This window comes from Ovis aries, chromosome 4 (assembly GCF_016772045.2).
Source record: "Ovis aries strain OAR_USU_Benz2616 breed Rambouillet chromosome 4, ARS-UI_Ramb_v3.0, whole genome shotgun sequence".
Taxonomy (NCBI): Eukaryota; Metazoa; Chordata; class Mammalia; order Artiodactyla; family Bovidae; genus Ovis; species Ovis aries.
The window spans coordinates 71,326,677-71,345,891 of NC_056057.1; the positions used below are offsets into that span (position 1 = coordinate 71,326,677).

At 43.8% G+C, this 19,215-nt stretch overlaps 1 protein-coding gene and 1 long non-coding RNA gene across 2 annotated transcripts in view; one reads left to right on the plus strand and one right to left on the minus strand.

Moving 5' to 3' along the window:
* The window catches only part of LOC101115536 (NFE2 like bZIP transcription factor 3), a 35,115-nt gene that overhangs the window by 13,162 nt on the left and 2,738 nt on the right, over positions 1-19,215 (minus strand). The window contains exon 2 of the mRNA XM_027968664.3: positions 687-854. Coding sequence (XP_027824465.1) covers positions 687-854 — 168 coding nt within the window. The remainder of the gene's footprint in view (positions 1-686; positions 855-19,215) is intronic.
* On the plus strand, positions 9,999-15,504 carry LOC132659695 (uncharacterized). The gene is made up of 2 exons (XR_009600421.1): positions 9,999-10,545; positions 11,003-15,504. It is a non-coding gene; the product is annotated as an uncharacterized LOC132659695 (long non-coding RNA).

The following is a 19,215-nucleotide window of genomic DNA, read 5'->3' on the forward strand; positions in this document are numbered from 1 at the left end:
GCAAGACCTGCAAGGGTGCCACCTGCCAGGGGAAGTACCAAGTGGTTAAAGCTCTCTGGAATTCCAGACCTGTCACTGCTGAGTAGAACCCAGATTAGGTCCCATGTTAAAGAAGGAAGGAGTTCAGCCTGGCTCCTGGAGTTCACCTTTCTCCACTCTCTCCGCTATTCATGAGTGTGGTTATTAGTTGCAAGGAGTCAATGAGGCTATCCAACTCCACCTAGGCCAAAGATGCAAAGTGGGCTCATGGATGCCCAGTGAGCATGGTGCACCAGGAGACTGAGCGAGGATGTGAGCCCAAGTTCCAACCGGATTCAGGGTGATGTGCCTGTAGGGCCCTGTCCTTACTTTCCCAGACCTAGCCAACCTGAAAGTGGCTGGTTTTGATCGAAGATTCCAAGGTTCAGGATGCCAGCCATCTCTACATCCCTTGCAAACACAACTAAACCTGCTAGCAGGTTTCTAGACGGGTGTGTGAGAGTTTAACCAGATATAATGGTCTATGGCTGATTCCTTTCTAAACCAAATAACCACATCCACAATTTTAAAAAATATGTATTTTCATATATCAAATTTACTTCTAGTAAGGCACACATATAAAATCCATTCTCAACACAAATTGTCAAAAGTCCTAAAATCTACCTTAAAGCCAAAATAGTATGGTTGGAATATTCTGACATGCTTACCTCACTTCTAGACTCAGTGGTTTTTTCTGCCTCCCAGGCAGGCTTATCTGCTACTTTATTTTCATCTTCATTCTTCTGCTGTAGTGATTTTTCCTTCTGGGTTGATGATCTTTGCTCATTTTCTTCATGCTGGGGACTGTGACTCACACCTCTTAATACCTCATTCTCCTATAAAAAGGACCAACCCCAAAATGTGCTAAGTACAAATCCACACTTTATCAAATAAGTAAAATCTTTAAAACTGTTTTGTACTTACTGCTCAGTGATCAGGAAAACCCACAAGTCGAAAGCTAAGACTGACATTTCATTAGTTTGGTATCAAAGAAACATTTTAATTCTGAAACAAAGGTCAGTTTTGTGTCCTGTCCTTTTCAAAAACTCACTGTGAGACAGGCTGTTCTGATCTGGATAATGTAAATTATTTGCATTTATAAACCCCCTGACTTCAAGGAGGGTAAAGAGAGTTGACTTCATTTTATACATTTCTATACTGTTTGAATGTTTTACCACAAACATGTATTTCTTTTACAATCAGGAAAAAGGTAAATAAATTTTTATTTTGAAAAAAATTTAATGATAAAAGCTTAAACTAACATCTCCATTGATATTTTCAACTATGCTTATTTATACAGATGAGTCCTTCACCTTTAACTTAGGAGACAGATAATTAAAAGGAGACAAATAATTAAAAGGCTAGAGAATTCTTCTGAACATTCAAACAGTTGCCATTTAGCATATAATATATATTCTGATACTTCCAATTACATTAAAAATTCTCTGTATACTGTTTCCCCACTAAGCTCAGTCGTGTCCAACCCTATGCGACTCCATGAACTGGAGGGAGTTCCTACCAGGCTCCTCAGGCGACAGTCCATGGAGTTTTTCAGGCAAGAGTACTGGAGTGGGTTGCCATTTCCTTCTCCAGGGGATCTTCCCGACCCAGGGATTGAACCTGGGTCTCCTGCATTGCAAGCAGACGCTTTACCATCTGAGCCACAGGGAAGCCCAATGGCCCAATAACATCAAGGCCTCTTAAATTCTTTCCAAGGATCTGTTTTTAATTTCTCTCTTCCAGCAACAAAACATACTGGACTAACTCAAGGACAGCATTACTGCCCCCTACTCTAAACCATAGGAATGTTCATCTTTAAAAAGAAAATAAAGAAATGTAAATACACAGATGCTGAAATAAGGAGAGAAATCAAAGCAAGAGCAGAAGAAAAAGGCTAATGTGCTGATGGCCCACTTGGTTTTACTTGCTTCTCTGTTCACTGTACCAAATTCTTGACACTGTAGATGTTGGTCTTCCTACCTCAATGATCTCTTGTTCAAATCCTCTATCACAAGTAGCTCGTGTGCTTCAAGACATTGCTTCTGCTACCCTATCCTCTTTTCTGTGTCAACAATACTTCCTTGTCTACTGGATAATTCCCATCAGCCTTCGAACACACAGTAACTAACACCTACATCTGTTGGATCATCGAAAAAGAGTGTTTCAGAAAAAAATCTACTTCTGCTTTATTGACTGTGCCAAAGCCTTTGACTGTGTGGATCACAACAAACTTTGGAAAATTCTTCAAGAGATGGGACTACCAGACCACCTGACCTGCCTCTTGAGAAATCTGTATGCAGGTCAGGAAGCAACAGTTAGAATGGGACATGGAACAGCAGACTGGTTTCGGGGAAAGGAGTACATCAAGGCTGTATATTGTCACCCTGCTTATTTAACTTATACGCAGAGTACATCATGAGAAACGCTGGGCTGGAGGAAGCACAAGCTGGAATCAAGATTGCCGGGAGAAATATCAGTAACCTCAGATACACACATGACACCACCCTTATGGCAGAAAGTGAAAAAGAACTAAAGAGCCTCTTGAAGAAAGTGAAAGAGGAGAGTGGAAAAAGCTGGTTTAAAACTCAACATTCAGAAAACTAAGATCATGGCATCTGGTCCCATCACTTCATGGCAAATAGATGGGGAAACAGTGGAAACAGTGACAGACTTTACTTTTGGGGGCTCCAAAATCACTGCAGATGGTGACGATAGCCATGAAATTAAAAGACTCTTGCTCCTTGGAAGAAAAGTTATGACCAACCTAGTCAGCATATTAAAAAGCAGAGACATTACTTTGCCAACAAAGCGTCTGTCTAGTCAAAGCTATGGTTTTTCCAGTAGTCATGTATGGATGTGAGATTTGGACTATGAGGAAGGCTGAGGGCCAAAGAATTGATGCTTTTGAACTGTGGTGTTGGAGAACTCTTGAGAGTCCCTTGGACTGCAAGGAGATCCAACCAGTCCATCCTAAAGGAGATCAGTCTTAAATGTTCATTGGAGGGACTGATGCTGAAGCTGAAACTCCAATACTTTGGCCACCTGATGCTAAGAACTGACTCATTTGAAAAGACCCTGATACTGGGAAAGACTGAAGGTGGGAGGAGAAGGGGACAACAGAGGATGAGATGGTTGGATGGCATCACTGACTCAATAGACATGAGTTTGAGTAAACTCTGGGAGTTGGCGATGGGCTGGGAGGCCTGGCGTGCTACAGTCCATGGGCTTGCAAAGAGCTGGACAAGACTGAGCGACTGAATCGAACATGTTATTGTATTTGTTTATTGTCTAATCTGTCCCACTAGAATGCAAGTTTCCTGAGGGCAGGGACTCTGCTTGATTCCTGCTGTATGCCCTCTGCCTACACCACAGCCTGGCACACAGCAGACCCTTAATAATAGCTGTTGAACAGATGAACTCCTAGATACAACATCCTGAGTTTGTATGCAATTTCTGATGAGTGAGATTCCATAGTCTTGCTCTTTTCTGCAACTGAAACACTGATTCCCATCTAAATTCAGGGAAAAAGGGAAAAGATAAGACTGGTCATCACTCTTTTAACCTCAATCTTTTGCCAAGGTTTCTTTTGTTAAGCCTTAAGAGTATCTAATTCAAAATTCTAGATACCTGAGGCAGTTAACTTTGTTTACAAATAAATTTGCTGCTGGTGGGCATAGGAGCGTCTAACCTCTAAGTCACAGGATCTATTTTAGAACCATGAAGCAAGGTCTCCTTAGTCTGTAATATCAGAATTAATATAACACATGTAGAGAGACACATAAACTTGCAAACATGAGAATGTTATCTATGCTGCTGCTACTGCTAAGTCGATTCAGTCGTGTCCAACTCTGTGCGACCCCAGAGATGGCAGCCTACCAGGCTCCCCCGTCCCTGGGATTCTCCAGGCAAGAACACTGGAGTGGGTTGCCATTGCCTTAATATCAGAATTAATACAACACATGTAGAGAGACACATAAACTTGCAAACATGAGAATGTTATCTATAACAATACATAAATAAACAACAACAGAGGAAACCAGTGGCTAATACCTAACGAGATCAAGCCCATAAGGAAACTTTCAGTGTATGAGAGCTCGGTAACAAAAGTCTGTAAGATGCCCTGCCTTAAAACTCGGGAGAATAATGGAAGATAGTGAAATTCTGTATGACCACAAATCACATGGCAAGAAGCAGAAAATAGGTTAAAAATCCTATTATGTCATATAATAATGGATCGTAATTCAATAAATGTGTTAAATAAAAGGACCAACAAGTTCATTTCAGTATAAACAAGTAAATGAGGAAAAAGGGAAATATCTCCCTTAGAGTAGAATGCAACTAATAAATATAGGAGAATGATGGAGTTAGAAAATCACGAATGAATGCTGAAACTAGGGAATAAAAACTTGATGAAAAATAAAAATATTTAAGTAGCCTCAAAGTATCACCTCAGATTACTTTTTAATTACAATGAGAAGAATAATAACCCTTCAGGAGAAACCCGGCAAACACCATCTAAACCAAGTGGTCAAATGTTATGGGGCAGCCTGAATGGGGTCACTGCGAGGGTTGGGGGAAGAATGTATGTGTATGGCTGAGTCCCTTTGCTGTTCATCTGAAGCTATCAAAACATGGTTAACTGGCTGCACCCCAACACAAAATAAGCTCAAAAGAAAAATAAACCAGCGGTCAAATCTGTCGTCACAATATGGCGATAAACCAAGATGCCTCCTGACACAATGTGAAGGATACAATACCATTTCTGTGGTATTCATAATCTCAATGTAATGAGGAAACATCAGACAATTCAAAATTGGGAGCCACTTTACAAAATAACTGGTTGATATTCTTCCAAAATCTAAAGGTCAAGAACTGAAAGAACTTTTCCATCTTAAAGGTGATTTAAGAGATTTGACAGTAAATGCAACATGTACTCCTGGGTTAGATGCAGACTCAGGAGAAAAAGTAGTTACACAGGATATTACTAGGGCAATAGATGAAATCTGAGTATGGACAATAGATTATAGTCTTAGATTCATGTTAAATTTTCCTGATTCTGGTTTACTGGCTATAGACCATACTAGGAAGTCCTATACATAATGGCTGCAATTCTTTCTTAGATGTTTCAGAATGAAAGAACTGTATGTGTATATAGATGTAATTATAAACAGGTAACTCAAATGGGGCCAAATGTAAACAACAGGCAAATCTGAGTAAAGGATATATACTTTTTTTAAAGTTTGAAATTATATCTAACTAAAGTTATCCCCTAAAATTCCTACATGGCAAACTCATTTTGTCCAAGGCAACCACAGAAGGTAGTCTCAGAAAAACTATTCTTCCATTATAATTCCTGTTAATCTGTATTTTTCCCCTCAAAGTATATAGTCATGTCAATTGCTTTACTATTTTTCACCTCTTCCTTCTCACGATTTAAATTGCTTTCATTTTCTCATCTCATTGCTTTGCTCATGCTTTCAGAATACTGCTCAATAATGATGATGATATCGTATGTAAAGGAAAACAGTGTCGTCCCTCCACTCTCCGTGGTCTACTATTTCACTTCTGACACCAGATGTGTGGGCTGTTCATACGCCTAGCAGTTCTGTGACACCACCTGTGTGTTCTATAACTTAATTCAGTTCTGACACTACCTACCTAGAGGCAGCATCAGATCCCACAGGTTAAAGGCTCAGTCTCAAAACTGCTCTCTCTCCCTCCAGAGGTCAGTTCCAAGTCTAGGTGGTTAACCTGTGCTTCCCACCAAGTGCCTATAAATTAAATGTCCCCATAACCCTCCTCCTCCTCTGGTGTGATTCGTTTGCTAGAGTGGCTCACACATCTCAGGAAAACATTTTACTCACTAGATTACCATTTTATTACAAAAGGACACAACTCAGAAACAGATGCCTAAAAGCAAGGACTGTGGAAAGGTCACAAGTTGTCATGCCCTGCACCACTCTCCCAGCACCTCCATGTGGTCACCAACCTGGAATATCTCCAAAGTCCTCCTTCTGGCTTTTTATGGAGGAATCACTACACAAGCATGGTTGATTGATCATTGGCTGTTAGTGACTAAACTCAATCTACAGCTGCCCTCCCTTCCCCAGAGGTCTGGGTGGGAGGGTGGGGGATTTAAAGTTCTAATCCTCTCATCATGTGATTGGTTCCCCTGGCAACGGCCCCCATCTTTAGGGGGATTTCCCAAAGCTACCTCATCAACAGAATGAAGGGACTTCCCTGGTGGTTCAGTGGCTAATACTCCACAATCCCAATGCAAGGGGCTCAGGTTCAATCTACGGTCAGGGAACTAGATCCCACATGCTGCAATTAAGACCTGGCACAGCCAAATAAATATTTAAAAAAAAAAACACACAAAAAAAAACCCCTGTAAGTCAGGTGTGGTTAGAAGGGGCATGTTATAAATAGGAAAAGCTTCCTTTCACCTTCACGGCTCTGGAACTATTTCAAGAACTGAGGACTGAGAGACCAAATATTGTAACAAAAGATGCTCCCATCACTCTCATGCTTAGGAAATTCCAAGGTCTTTGGGAGCTCTGCCACATAGGGGTCGGGGGTGGGGGCAGATGAGGACTAAATACATATTACATCACATTGTCACACCTGCCATTCTTATTTTTTACTCATAATGTTTCATCAATAAGGATATCATGCAGCTTTCCTTATTCATTCACTCATTCAATCAATACATATTAAATGCCAAATAGTATACTGGATGCTGGGGATACAACAGTGAAAAAGTCTAGACTGCCTCTTCAGAGCTTAGATTTGAAGGGAGAGGAAGCCCAAAATACAAGTGGTAAGGGAAGACCTCTCCAGGGAGTGATATTTTAGCTTAGATCTAAAAACAGAAAGAGCTGTGTACAGAAAAGAGCAACCAATACATTCCTGTCACCACAATGGATTTGATTAGTTTCTTAATGATGGGTATTTGTCTCCAATCCTTTCTTAAAAAGAATTAAATGTCCTTATGCATACTTCTTTGCACATGTGTTAAGTAAAATAAATTCCTAGAATGTATGCTAGGTCAACACATACATGCATTTTTTAATTTGATGGATTCTACCCAATGGCCCTCTGAAAATGTTTCTGGTAATTAACTTCCACTCCTACCAGTAAACGTGCCAATGTGATAGATGAAAACTGGCATCTCGCTGTAGTTTTAATTTCTATTCCTCTTATTATGAGTGAAGTTGAACATCTTTCACAAGTTGACAAGCATTTGTATTTCCTTTTCTGTGAAGTCTTTGTGGTCCCTGTCCATTTTTCTGGGGTCTTTTCTACTGGGGTCTACTACTGAACAGTAGTAGCATTTTCACTCACCTTCTCCCATTCAGTCTCCGATCAACGTATGTATGAAACAAGTGGCGACTATGAAGACAGTAAGGGAAGAGTCCTAGCCAGGAGTAGGGAGAGACTTGAGACAGGAGAGAAAGCCTGAGTTCTCCTAAGGACGGAAGCATGTGGAGCCAAAGGGCCAAGGCAGGAAAAGTCACAGAGTAGGAATCTGAGCTACAGGTTATTTCTTCTTCCTCTGCAACCACAGAGTAAATCCAAGAGTAGACATGGGGAGACCAGTTAGGAGGTTACTACAATAATTAATTGACAGTAAGTAACAGTCTTCCCAGATGGCCTAGTGGTAAAGAATCTGCTGGCCAATGCAGGAGACATAAGAGACCCAGGTTCGATCCCTGGGTCGGGAAGATTCCCTGGAGGAAGGCATGGCAACCCACTCCGGTATTCTTGCCTGGAGAATCCCATGGTCAGAGGAGCCTGGCGGGCTATAGTCCATGGGGTTGCACAGAGTCGGACATGACTGAAGTGACTTTAGGACACACACACAGAAATAAGAGTCTGGAAAAGGTGGTGGTGACAGAGAAGCGGAAGAATCCATGATACACTGTGTAAAAATGAGACAGGGCTTGTTGATGGACTGGAAATGGGACAGCAAGGAAAGGGAAGAAAATTTAGAATGACTACTAGATTTCCAGCTTGAATAAAGATGGTGGATATTTACAACAGCCATTAAAAAGGGAAACTGGGAGGTCTTCCATTTTGGAAATGTCAAATTTGAGACGTAAAAAGTCAAGCAGAAATATCTGCATGAATGAAATGACAATCTGGAAGTTAGAGCAAAGGTTTGAACTGGAAGTAAAAACTGGGAACACATCAACATAAACACACACACAGGAACTAATGAGATTCCAACAAGTGAGCACAAAGCAAGGAGGAGTTCAGGACAGGGTTCTGCAGAAATGAAACATTCAGAGGTCAAGCAGAAAAGCTGGTGAGAAAAGCCTCAAGACAAGAAATGAGTCGCAAGGGAAGACAGAATAGCAGTGTCTCAGAATCCAAAACTGTTTCAATAAGAATGGAGTGGTTGATTGTGTTGAATGCTGCTTGGAGGCTGCACACATGGATTTGGCAATAAGAAAGCAGTGGGTGGCCTTCGAAAATTTAGGGTAGAAGCCCAATGATACTGTGTTGAAGAGTAAATGGGAGATAACAAATTGGGAACAGTATACAGACCATTATTTCAAGAATTTTGGCTATGAAGTGAGTGGGGAAGTGGGTCAGAGCAATATTTTAAAGACGAGATGCTGGAATATGTTTGTAAGGCAATGACTGAGGAGAAAGGATAACATTCAGAAACCTGTAGATAAAGACTCCAGAGGACAAATGGCAGGACTGAGTTTGAAAGAAAGAGAAATAAAACCTTCATTTCAGGATAAGGAGTAGAAAGTGGATACAAAACTGTATCTGAGGATTTGGTAGTATGAAGCTCTATCCTTATTTTTGAAGGGCATTTTTAAAAATAGAAATGGATATTGAACACTAAGGTGTTTCAAAAATATCCACAAATTATATATAACACTCTTTTCTTCTTCTTCACGATTAACCCCCCTCCTGAGTTGGGGCCAGACTTAATAAATGAGTGGTTTTTAACAAAAGGAATATTATTAGGTGGGCGTAATGGTTCAGCCCCGTGGCTTCCTCTTTGCTCTCCCTCGGATGACTTGTCCTGGTGAAAGTGAGCACTCACGTTGCAAGGACATTCAAGCTTTTTACGGAGGCCTTGGCCCTTCCAACTCTACTTGGCATAGAGTTGCGGCCTCCTGACCACAGCTGTCAGCGGTCCACCTTGGAACTGGATCTCTCAGCCCCAGTTCAGCCTTCGGATAAATGCACTCCAATCACCATCTTCACTACAACCTCTTGAAACCAGGAAGGAGAACCACTCAGATAAGCCACTCCAGAATTTCTGACTCACATAATAAATGGGATAATAAATGTGGTATTAAGTCATTAAGTTTTGGAACAATCTCCTCTGCAGCAATGGATAACTAATACATCCATTTTAAAAAATGCTTTATGCATCTATATTTCTGTATGACTTGCTAGCATTTAATGTTTTGCAGGAATATGCAGAAGAGTAATTCCTGGATTCTTCCTTTCTTTTTTGGTATCATTGTCATGCTGGTTTTGAAGAGAAAAGAATTGGGAAGCTTTATGGAACATTAGAACTCCTCACTGGAAAGCTTGAAAGAATTCTCCTTGACCTGGGAGCGAAGAGCCTCCAGCTGGGCCTTCACAGAATGCCTCACCTACATAGGGCCCCCTCACCTAAGGTCACACCCTTCCTGGGGCACCTACATCCCAGGACTGAGCAGAGAGAGCACAAAGGCCTGGCCACCTCACCCATTGTGGGACAACTGTGAAGGGCCACTTAAGCCCCAGTGCTCCTGGCACTGCCAACCTGCTCCAGAGCTTGACTCCTGCTTCTGTCCAAATTTGCTTTCTTGTATTCCCTTCCACAGCTGTAAGTTTGAAATGTACTCCCTTAGAAACATCCTGCCCATTCAGCTTAGGCTCAGAGAGAGTCCTCTTCCTGGGGACCGGTTTGTGACAGTTAAGCAATTCTATCTTGGGGCAGGGGGCGGGTGGGGGGTGGTGGAGACACCAGGAATGCAAGACAAGGAGGAGAGGAAGATCCAATATTATTTCTATTTAGAAAGTGAAAAAGGGCTACTGCACTTGTGTACTCTGCACAGTCCACAGGTACCACAAAAGCCTCCTGGCTAGGACAGCTCATGTCCAAAACAGCTGAGTAAAAGAGGCCACTCCTAATCCTACCAGCTGTGACCTTGGGCCATTCTGACTCTCAGTCTCCTTGTCTGTGACATGAAGGGTAATAGTCTGAATTCATATCTTAAGGAAGTGGTTGAGGAAAAGCACTTTATACATTTTAAAATACTATGCAAACATTAATCAGTACTTTCTACTGCTTTTTGATTCTGAAGAGTTGTAATTAATGACTAACCAATGACAACTCAATCAGAACCCCAAGAGAAAGCGACCCCAGCCCCTAGTAGCCAGTAATTATTATCTCTTTGCTTTCTTCTTTTCCTGTTTTCCTCAACTCAACGACAAGGAGCGACAGTACAAGTGTTTTACAAGCACTGTTGTATATACTGGAGATTTATGGTCCATGCTCTTAAAGAATGGGTAAGCAAAACCCATCATTAAGTTACTTTTTATTTGTGTGTAGGTAGGTGATTTTTACTCTCAGGCTGGGACTCAATTTTTAAAAAAAGGAGAAGAAAGTTTCCATGCTCACCACAGGAAGCCATCGTAAACTTGTGAGCTGGGGTGCTCAACAACCCCCAGGGACTTGCACTGAACTGGCAGCTGCTGAAAAGGCAGGCCCTCCCACCACAGCCCCGACTGCTGGCAGCCTAGCCACCCCATCCTCTGCATGGATTCAAACCTTCTCAGTTTGGGCCCCTTAGTTAAAACTGGTTTCTTCTGTCTCAAAAATCCCATGGCCTGTAGGGTTTCTCCTATGACATGGCTTCTATTCTATGTAAAATTACAATTATTTGGGTCTCTTCTTACCTACTGGGCTGTAAATAATTATTTTATTTTATACTCGAGTTTAGTTGATTAACAATGTTTGTCTCAGTTTCAGGTGGCAGCAAGACACATGTATCTCCTTGGGTCGGGAAGATTCCCTGGAGAAAGGCATGATGACCCACTCCAGTATTCTTGCCTCAAGAATCCGATGGACAGAAAGTCTGGAGGGCTACACAGTCTGGAGGGTTGCAGAGTGTCAGACATGACTGAGCAAGTAACACTTTCACTTTTCCTATACATGTATCTATTCATTCTCAGATTCTTTTCCCATTTAGGTTATTACAGAATATTGAGCAACTAAACATCCTTGTGCTATATACAGTGGGTCCTTGTTGGGTTATCTATTTCAACTATAGCAGTGTGAACATATCAATCCCAATTCCTAACTACCCCTCTCCCACATCCTTCCCTGTTGGTAACAAGGGCTGTACCCTTCTGACACCTGTCCTCCAGCTGTTAACTCATCTTTGCCACCACAGATGAGTTAGGAGCAGACCTAAGCCTCAAAGGAAGGTTTTCAGAGACAATGAGGGATAGTGGAGAGGGGAGAAAGAAGCAAAGCTGGCTTCTTCTCTTTGCTGAGTCTTAGAAGTTCTGGTATCTGGCAGCATGATTTCTGACTTGGTACTTACTATCCTGTGCTGGGACCGGAAGAGGACGACGGAGAGTTTGACCCTGAAAACACTCTTTGTGAATAGTTCCGGCTGGCTTCACTGGCTGGGCCTTTCATTTAGTGATCTGGGGAGGAGAGACTAAGACCTGCTGTGACCCTTAGGGTTGGAAGAACCTTCAAAGACAAAGAACAGTGTGGGGCCTATGAGAAGGATGACATCAGAGGGAGAGGGATGAAGGCCAAAGAATTCTGAGGCCCTGGCTCTAGGCTGGAGGCAAGCTGGAGTCATCAGGTCTAGAGAGAAACGAGGAGCCAGATAGAGAGAGACTGTGCCCTGTCTGGCCTGGGTGGTTTGCTGCAGCTGTTTATAATAATTATAGCTCACACTGAGCACTCACTCTGGGCCAGGCATCACAATCATGATCTCACTGAAGTTGCCTGGCATCCCAGGTACTGCTCTTTTCTCCTTTTACAAAGGGGAAAACTGAGGCATAGGGAGGTTAAGCAACTTGCTGTTAAGTCACAGACCTGGTAAGTGACTTAACAGGGTGTGGCTGCAGGTGTTTTTACTTGACAGCCTGCTCATGGACACTGTCCTGGTTCTTGTTTGCCGCCCCCCAGGTCCCCATGTGTCCCCCAGAAGCTGAGCCCCGAACACTGTGGGGCTCCCAACAGGATTCACTGGTGAGAGGGTACAGTAGAAGGCTGGAGGGGGTGATGAGGAACAGGAGAGGCCTGGACATTTCTCCCCCTACCCAGGGCTCCACCTTTCACTGTAGTCGCTGGGTGTCCCAACACCCCTGTCTGCTGCTGTGAGAAGTCATTCACTGAAGACTCTTCATTTACTCTTCTGTAGGAAGAAGGGTGCCTTCTTCCTACAGGAAAGCCAACTGCACCACCACCCACGATGGCTCCCACTTGCTTCACACAGATAAGAACTGCAGACATGGGAAGAGTTCGCTCCATACAAATAAAGCAAGTCCCTCTCTGAATATCAAGCAGAACAGCTGGCTACAATGCATCATACTGATCTTACTTGGATTGTGAGTCCAACAAACCAACTGTGAAAAAATTTATCATGAGATAACCGGGGTTGAATACGACCTGGACCTTCAGTGATAACAAATTTTTGCTGATTTTTTAGGTGTGGTCTTGGCATTGTGTCGATATTTAGAAGGGTCCTTTAGGGATATATACCCTAAAGTATTTTTAGAAGATTTTCTGAGTTGATGAAGGTAGTGGGAAGAACAGGAAAGGAACAAATCCAGGCTTTTTTCTCCTCTTGACTAAGTCCCTGCAAAGAGCTGGCACAAGAATCACAAGAAATGATGTCTGGAATTTGTTTCAAACTAATGGGGGGAGGGACAAGGGGAGTGACAGATGAGCCAAGACTGGCCCTGCACTGGCGATTGTTATGCTGGTGACAAGGATGGGGTACAGGACTCCATTATCCAATCTCCATTCTCTCCATTTGCTGTTATGTGCTGGAAACTGCTCACCCTAACATGTGCTATAGACTAAACTCACTTCTGAAGGCTCCTAGAGGAAGCAGCTAAAAAAAATGGCAAGCATCCTCCACGCGGCTGAAACTAAGCCATTCAGTGTGACTGCCCACCAGGAGAAGCCAGGTATGAAAACAGCCAGTGTTTCCAAACAGGAGACTCAACACCTGGGACACAAGGGCATGAACTCCAACCTGCAGGCTTTGATTTTAAAAGGAGCTGCTTCTCCCACATGTAATCCCCAGGTGCAAGCTGAGGGCCTGGGAGAGGAGAGAGCAGAGGGCAGTTGCGGGGGTGGGAGCAGAGGGACCAGGAGAGGGCAGAGCAGAGGGGAGAGCAGGAGAGATTCATGTGATGCTACATTACTCCAGCAGGCAGGACAGGCAAATTGGCCTTCAACATGCATGATGTTTCTGTATTTTCTTCACAATGGAAAATTTCAAACACACAAAATAAACAGAAAACAATACAGCAAGCCCTCCATGAACCCATCATCCAGTTTCAAAAATTATCAACAATTTCTGCTATTCTTTTTTGGTTTTGTTTTTTGACTGCACCCTGAGGTATGGGATCTTAATCCCCAACCAGGGATTGAGACCAGGAAGAGACGGGATCGAACCCAAGCCCCCTACGTTGGAAGTGCAGTCTTAACCACTGGGCCACCAGGGAAGTCCCTTACCTGTTGTTCTTATATCACTAACCCCACCACCCCTCCCCTCCACACTACTCAATCATTCTCTCATAGTTTTTAGGTAGGGTATACCTGGCCAGAACTGTATAAACCTTAACTGCACAATTCTGACAAACGCAGGAACCCATTTAACTTGGACCTCAACTGTGAAAGAACATTTAAAGTTCTCAGACACTCCCAGAAAGTTCTCATATTTGTACCCTAGCTTCACCTATTCTAGAACTTAAGCATGAGTTAATTTTGAACTGCACTTATTTGCAAGTTAGTTCTGCATTCATTATTAGTTATTTTTGCAAGTTAGTTTCTCATCCCCAGCAAGGAACTAGACAGGTCAAGCTTTAACTTGAAAACAACACCTGGCAAACCAGGGCTCTAGCCCAGGTCCTGCTGCTCAAGCAGGTAACTTTGGCTAAGTCTATGAGCTCTTTTGGGCTTTAAATTCAGAAGGATAGTTTTCAACCAGGCACCGCCCCCACCCACCCCCCTCCTCCTTCCATTCCTACATTGCTGGGCATCAAAAAGCCCTGAGGCAGTAAAACCATGGCTAAGATCAAGATGGGGTGGCAGAAGAATCATGTGGAAGTCTGAGAAACTGCAGACCCATCCCAAGCCCCATCTGAGAGGTTCTGATTCAGCCAGTCTCAGGTGGGCCATGAAATTTACATTGTATCAAGCAACCAGGTAATTGACACAGTCACTGGGATGAGAAACCCAGCTCTAAAGTAAGGCTGCTGCTGCTGCTGCTAAGTCACTCAGTCTAAGCAGCTCTTTTTTCAGATGAGCTTAAGGGTTCTGCCTCCTCAACAAGCCCAAGGCCTCCTGCAAGACCTCGCAGTCATCCACCATTTCCTCCATATGTCAGGGGTTTCCTGGGAGTTCAACATTCCCCAGCTCTGGAGCAATGAGAGCAAATCACTTGCTGAATATCTATTACTATGCTAAAACCTGCACTTGCCCTTTAACATACAGTATGATTTAATGCTCAAGGAACTTTTCTGGAAAGAAGTTAATATTCTTTTACAATTTGGACACCAAGCCTCATGGAGGTTGCCCAGGAAGAGATGGAGCTGGGTTGGGGTGATGACTGGTTTTACATGTCAGTGTGGCCAAGCTACAGGATCCAGAATTCCATCAGATGCTAACCTAGTGTTGCTGTGAAGGTACTGAGGTACTGTGCAGATGTGGGTAACAATGGCCCCCAACTAGGTGACTGAGTGAAAGAGAGTGTCTTTGATAATCCAAGTGGGCCTCATCCAATCAACTGAAAGTCTTTCAGGACAAAATGGAACAAAACTAAAGTCTCCCTGGGAAGAAATTTTGCCTCAAACCTGCATCAGGAAACATGGGTTTGATCCCTGGGTTGGGAAGATCGCCTGGAAGAGGACATGGTAACCCACTCTAGTATTCTTGCCTGAAGATCCCATGGACAGAGGAGCCTGGAGGGCTACAGTCCATGGGTCACGAAGAGTTGGTCACGACTGGAGCTACTTAGCACGCACACACACACACCCACAAAAGGCACACACACACATCACAAAAGGCACACACACACAATCACAAAAGGCCATGCCTTCCTTGCCTCTACAACACTGACCATGATCTGCCAACCACCACCTGCAACTCAACCAAAAACCACCCAGGTGTGTACCGGAGCCTCAGCCTGCTTCAGCTGCCCAGAAGTGTATTTGAATATTACTGTACATCTTTAATTAGATTGAGAATAAACTATTTATATCGAAAGGCTACCACAAATGCAAGAAGCTTGTTTTTATGTTTCAGTTTTTAGTGGGTGTTGGAGGGGCAGCATAGTCTACCTCAGCACTTAAGAACAGTAACCTGTCTATTCTGGGCAAGATCATACTTTAGGCAATCCTGAGTTTCACCACCTGATTAATTATATGCCAACCTGAAAGTCTACTTTCCACTGCCCCATCCACTCAAATCAGCATTAAGCAGTCAAATAGCCCATCAAGACTTCGTATATTTCGTATATCTGTAGTTGGGACTCTGGCCTGGAAGGTCTCAAGACATGTGAGCTCTCAGCACCTGAGAAGCTCTGCAGAGTCAACGTGGAGGATGAATGAGGAGCTCAACACACGCTGATTGAACGGGCTTCTGCTCCTAATCCTGTCCCTGGGTGCCACTTGCACATTAGAGTGAAGACCCAGTTTCCACACTTAAGGCACTACAGTTCAAAGTAGAGAACGCAAGTCCCATAGAAGAAATGTCACAAAATGCAGTAGGGCACAAAGGAAAGAACAGGAAATGCTTGAGGTAACAGCAAAAGACTTGAAAGAAATGAAAGGAGGCATTCTGGGCAAAGGTAACCGAGTCAAAGGCTGGAAAGAACCGGCTATTTGGGGAAGAGGAAGGGAGAAAGTCAAAGTAGCCAAGTAGGCTACAGGTGTGGGCCAGCTGGAGAGATGAACTCAGAACAGGGAGCTGCATCAGATGGGGAGCCTTGAATAACAAAACAGCAAACTGGCAGGCAATGAGGAGCCCTGGGGGACTTCCCAGATGAAAACGGGAAAAGAACAAGGCATGCGCTGGAGACCTGTATGTGGCAACAAAGCACAGAGGACTAAGTTAGGAAGGGGCACTGGAGCGCCTCCAGCCCCCACTGAGTTAACAGCAGCTGCTAACATGGAGGGCTTACCAAGTGCCAACCCCAAAGAACGCATGTGATCTCTTTAATCTTCCTGAAGGGACTCTTACCAACCCATTTCACAGATAAGGGAACCAAGGAACAGGGAGGTTAACAAGTGTGTTCCGGATCATATAACCAGTCAGCAGTGAGGCTCCAGGGTCAGCACACTGACCACGAGAGCAGCCTGCCTGAGTCGCCCACAGGGCAGGCCTGGGCCCTGCGCTCCAATTCCGGGTGGAGCTGAGAAGCAGGGTGAGCGAAGGGGAGACTCACACACTGTAGAGATGATGTCTCTGTAACCTACCACTTTAGGTCAAAGGCTGACTGGAAGAAGTCTGGGGTTCCTTGGGGTTGTGGCACAACAAGCCAGCCAAAAACCAGCTTTGCTCAAGAACTTACACCAAGTCTTGTTGCAAATGGTCCCACACGTAGTCCAGCTGCTTCTAGACACCGTGGACTTTCAACAACTGGTACCTCGTTGGTAACCAAGTGGAACACCCCCAAGAGTTCCCAGAAATGGGAGATGGTGACCGCATAACGGATTGAACTGAGTCCGTCAAAACTGATGTGCTCGAAGTCATAACCCTCAGTACCCCAGAATGTGACCTTATTTGGAAACTGAGCCATTGCTGATGCAATTGGTTAGGATGAGAAGGTGGGCCCCTAATCCTATATGACTGGTATACAGAGGGAATACAGTACTTTATACTTTCCTATAAAGAGGGAAATCTGGCTACAGGCATGCGTACAGGGACAACGCCATGTGAAGAAGGCAGAGACTGGGCTGATGCAGTAAAAAGCAAGGGCTGCCGAAGACTCAGCAAATGACCAGAAACCAGGAGCGAGGCCTGGAACCTCTCCCTCACAACCTTCAGCCTCACCGTCACAGCCTGGAACCTCAGAACTGCTGAGACCCTCTCTCCACCTTTTTCCCTCCAGTACTGTGAGACAGTAAATTTCTGTTAAGTCTCCTGGTTCATGTTACTTTGTCACAGCAGCCCTAGGATACTAATAGGCTTCCCAGGTGGCTCAGGGGCAAAGAATCCCTCTGCCAATGCAGGAGACGTGGGCTCAATCCCTGGGTCAGGAAGATCCCCTGAAGAAGGAAATGGCAACCCACTCCAGTATTCTAGGAAATCCCATGGACATAGGGGCCTGGCAGGCTTCAGTCCATAGGGCAGCAAAGAGTCGGACACGACTGAGGAACTAAACAGCAACAACACTAATACAGTGACCCATGCTATTCCTTCCCAGAAGATCACAGGTGCATCTTCACTGCATATTTTAGTAAGTAAAAAGTCTACTGTGAAACGCTGTACTGCAATGCATATCATTCCACAAAAGACTATTTCTGTATCATGGTTGTAAGTTGAAAACAGGCAAGTGTTTGAAATTTCATCTATCTCTAACTGCCCAGGCATCAGGGACTATCTTTGATTTTGAAACAGAAACCAACTTTCATTTTAACAATCAAGGACCTGCTTTCTCTTCCATTTATGTACTCTTAGAAGCAAATATTGACTGTATCAGATTCTTCCTGTGACCTGAAGAAACCAACTCCAAAGGTCAGAGGTCCTGCTGGACCCCTCAACCCAGCAGAAGGTCCCCATCTGTCCCACGGCATGAAACCGCATCAAGATGACCACAAGCCCTCTCAGTTTTAAAGTGGCAACAGCTCTCTGAAATACGGCTGCTGGCTGTAAGTAGTCACCCCATCTTCAAATATGCTCACACATTCAATTCTGCAACTACCGTTGATTTCTTTGTTTAACCAGTGCATGACTTTGAAGAACATGTGCCTCATAAGTTGTGAGTGAATGGTTGTGGTCAGGAAAGGAAGCTTATCTGCCCTGGGAATTCCACATACTGTTTGCAACTAATGATTAGCCTCACTAAGAAATGAAACCAAAGCTGTACTTCTTTTGATAGTTGGAAAATCCCCTACTCCAAAATATTTTTGCACATGTACAAAAACTATGGAAAGTTATACTATAAAACCAGCATATCCTACAACTCAAATGTAAGCCACCATAATTATCTATAACAAACTTAAGATGTTCTTATATCACAGCACTCCCTCTCTTTGATGTTAACCTTGAGCATTTAAGATGGGACAGGCACAGTTCTAAGCCTATTCCATGGTCTGAATGTTTAATTCTCACAACAACCCTCTGCAGTAGGCACCTATATTATTCCTATCGTGCAGGTGAGAATAAAGCACAGATAGATTCAGAAATGGCCCAAGGTCACAGAGCAATGCATGGTGTAACTGGGATCTCAAACCAGGCAGTCTGGCTCAAACCCACCCCACCTCCTTAACAGACAACCAATCAAGCTAGACACAGAGACAAACAAGACAAAATGTTTGAGTGGGGACCGGTTAAGGAGGGTGTGTTGAGGATGGAGGCAAAAGAAGAAAACAATCACATCCCAGGCACTAGGCTGGCACTTCACACATGCTTTTCCCACTTACTGGGCACGGCACCCGAGAGAAGCATTACTCCCCCACTCAACAGATGAGACACTGAGGCCTGAGGGGTTACGGTGGTCCATATGAGGGCACATTATGTGATGCCCCCAAACCCACGTTTGCTGATTGCAAAAACCAGGGCTGTTTGTTTTTTTCAGCCCATTTTCTCCAGAGTCACGTTTTCCAACTGTTAACTTCAGCATTACTGATGGTACAATTTGCTTTTTAAAGTCAATCCAGCAGTGGAGAGCAGTGGTGCTGGGGTCAGGAATGGGGGTAATGCCCATTCCAGCTGCACGCTTGCACAGAAAAGTGCAGTGGAGATGCTTAATGTGCCAG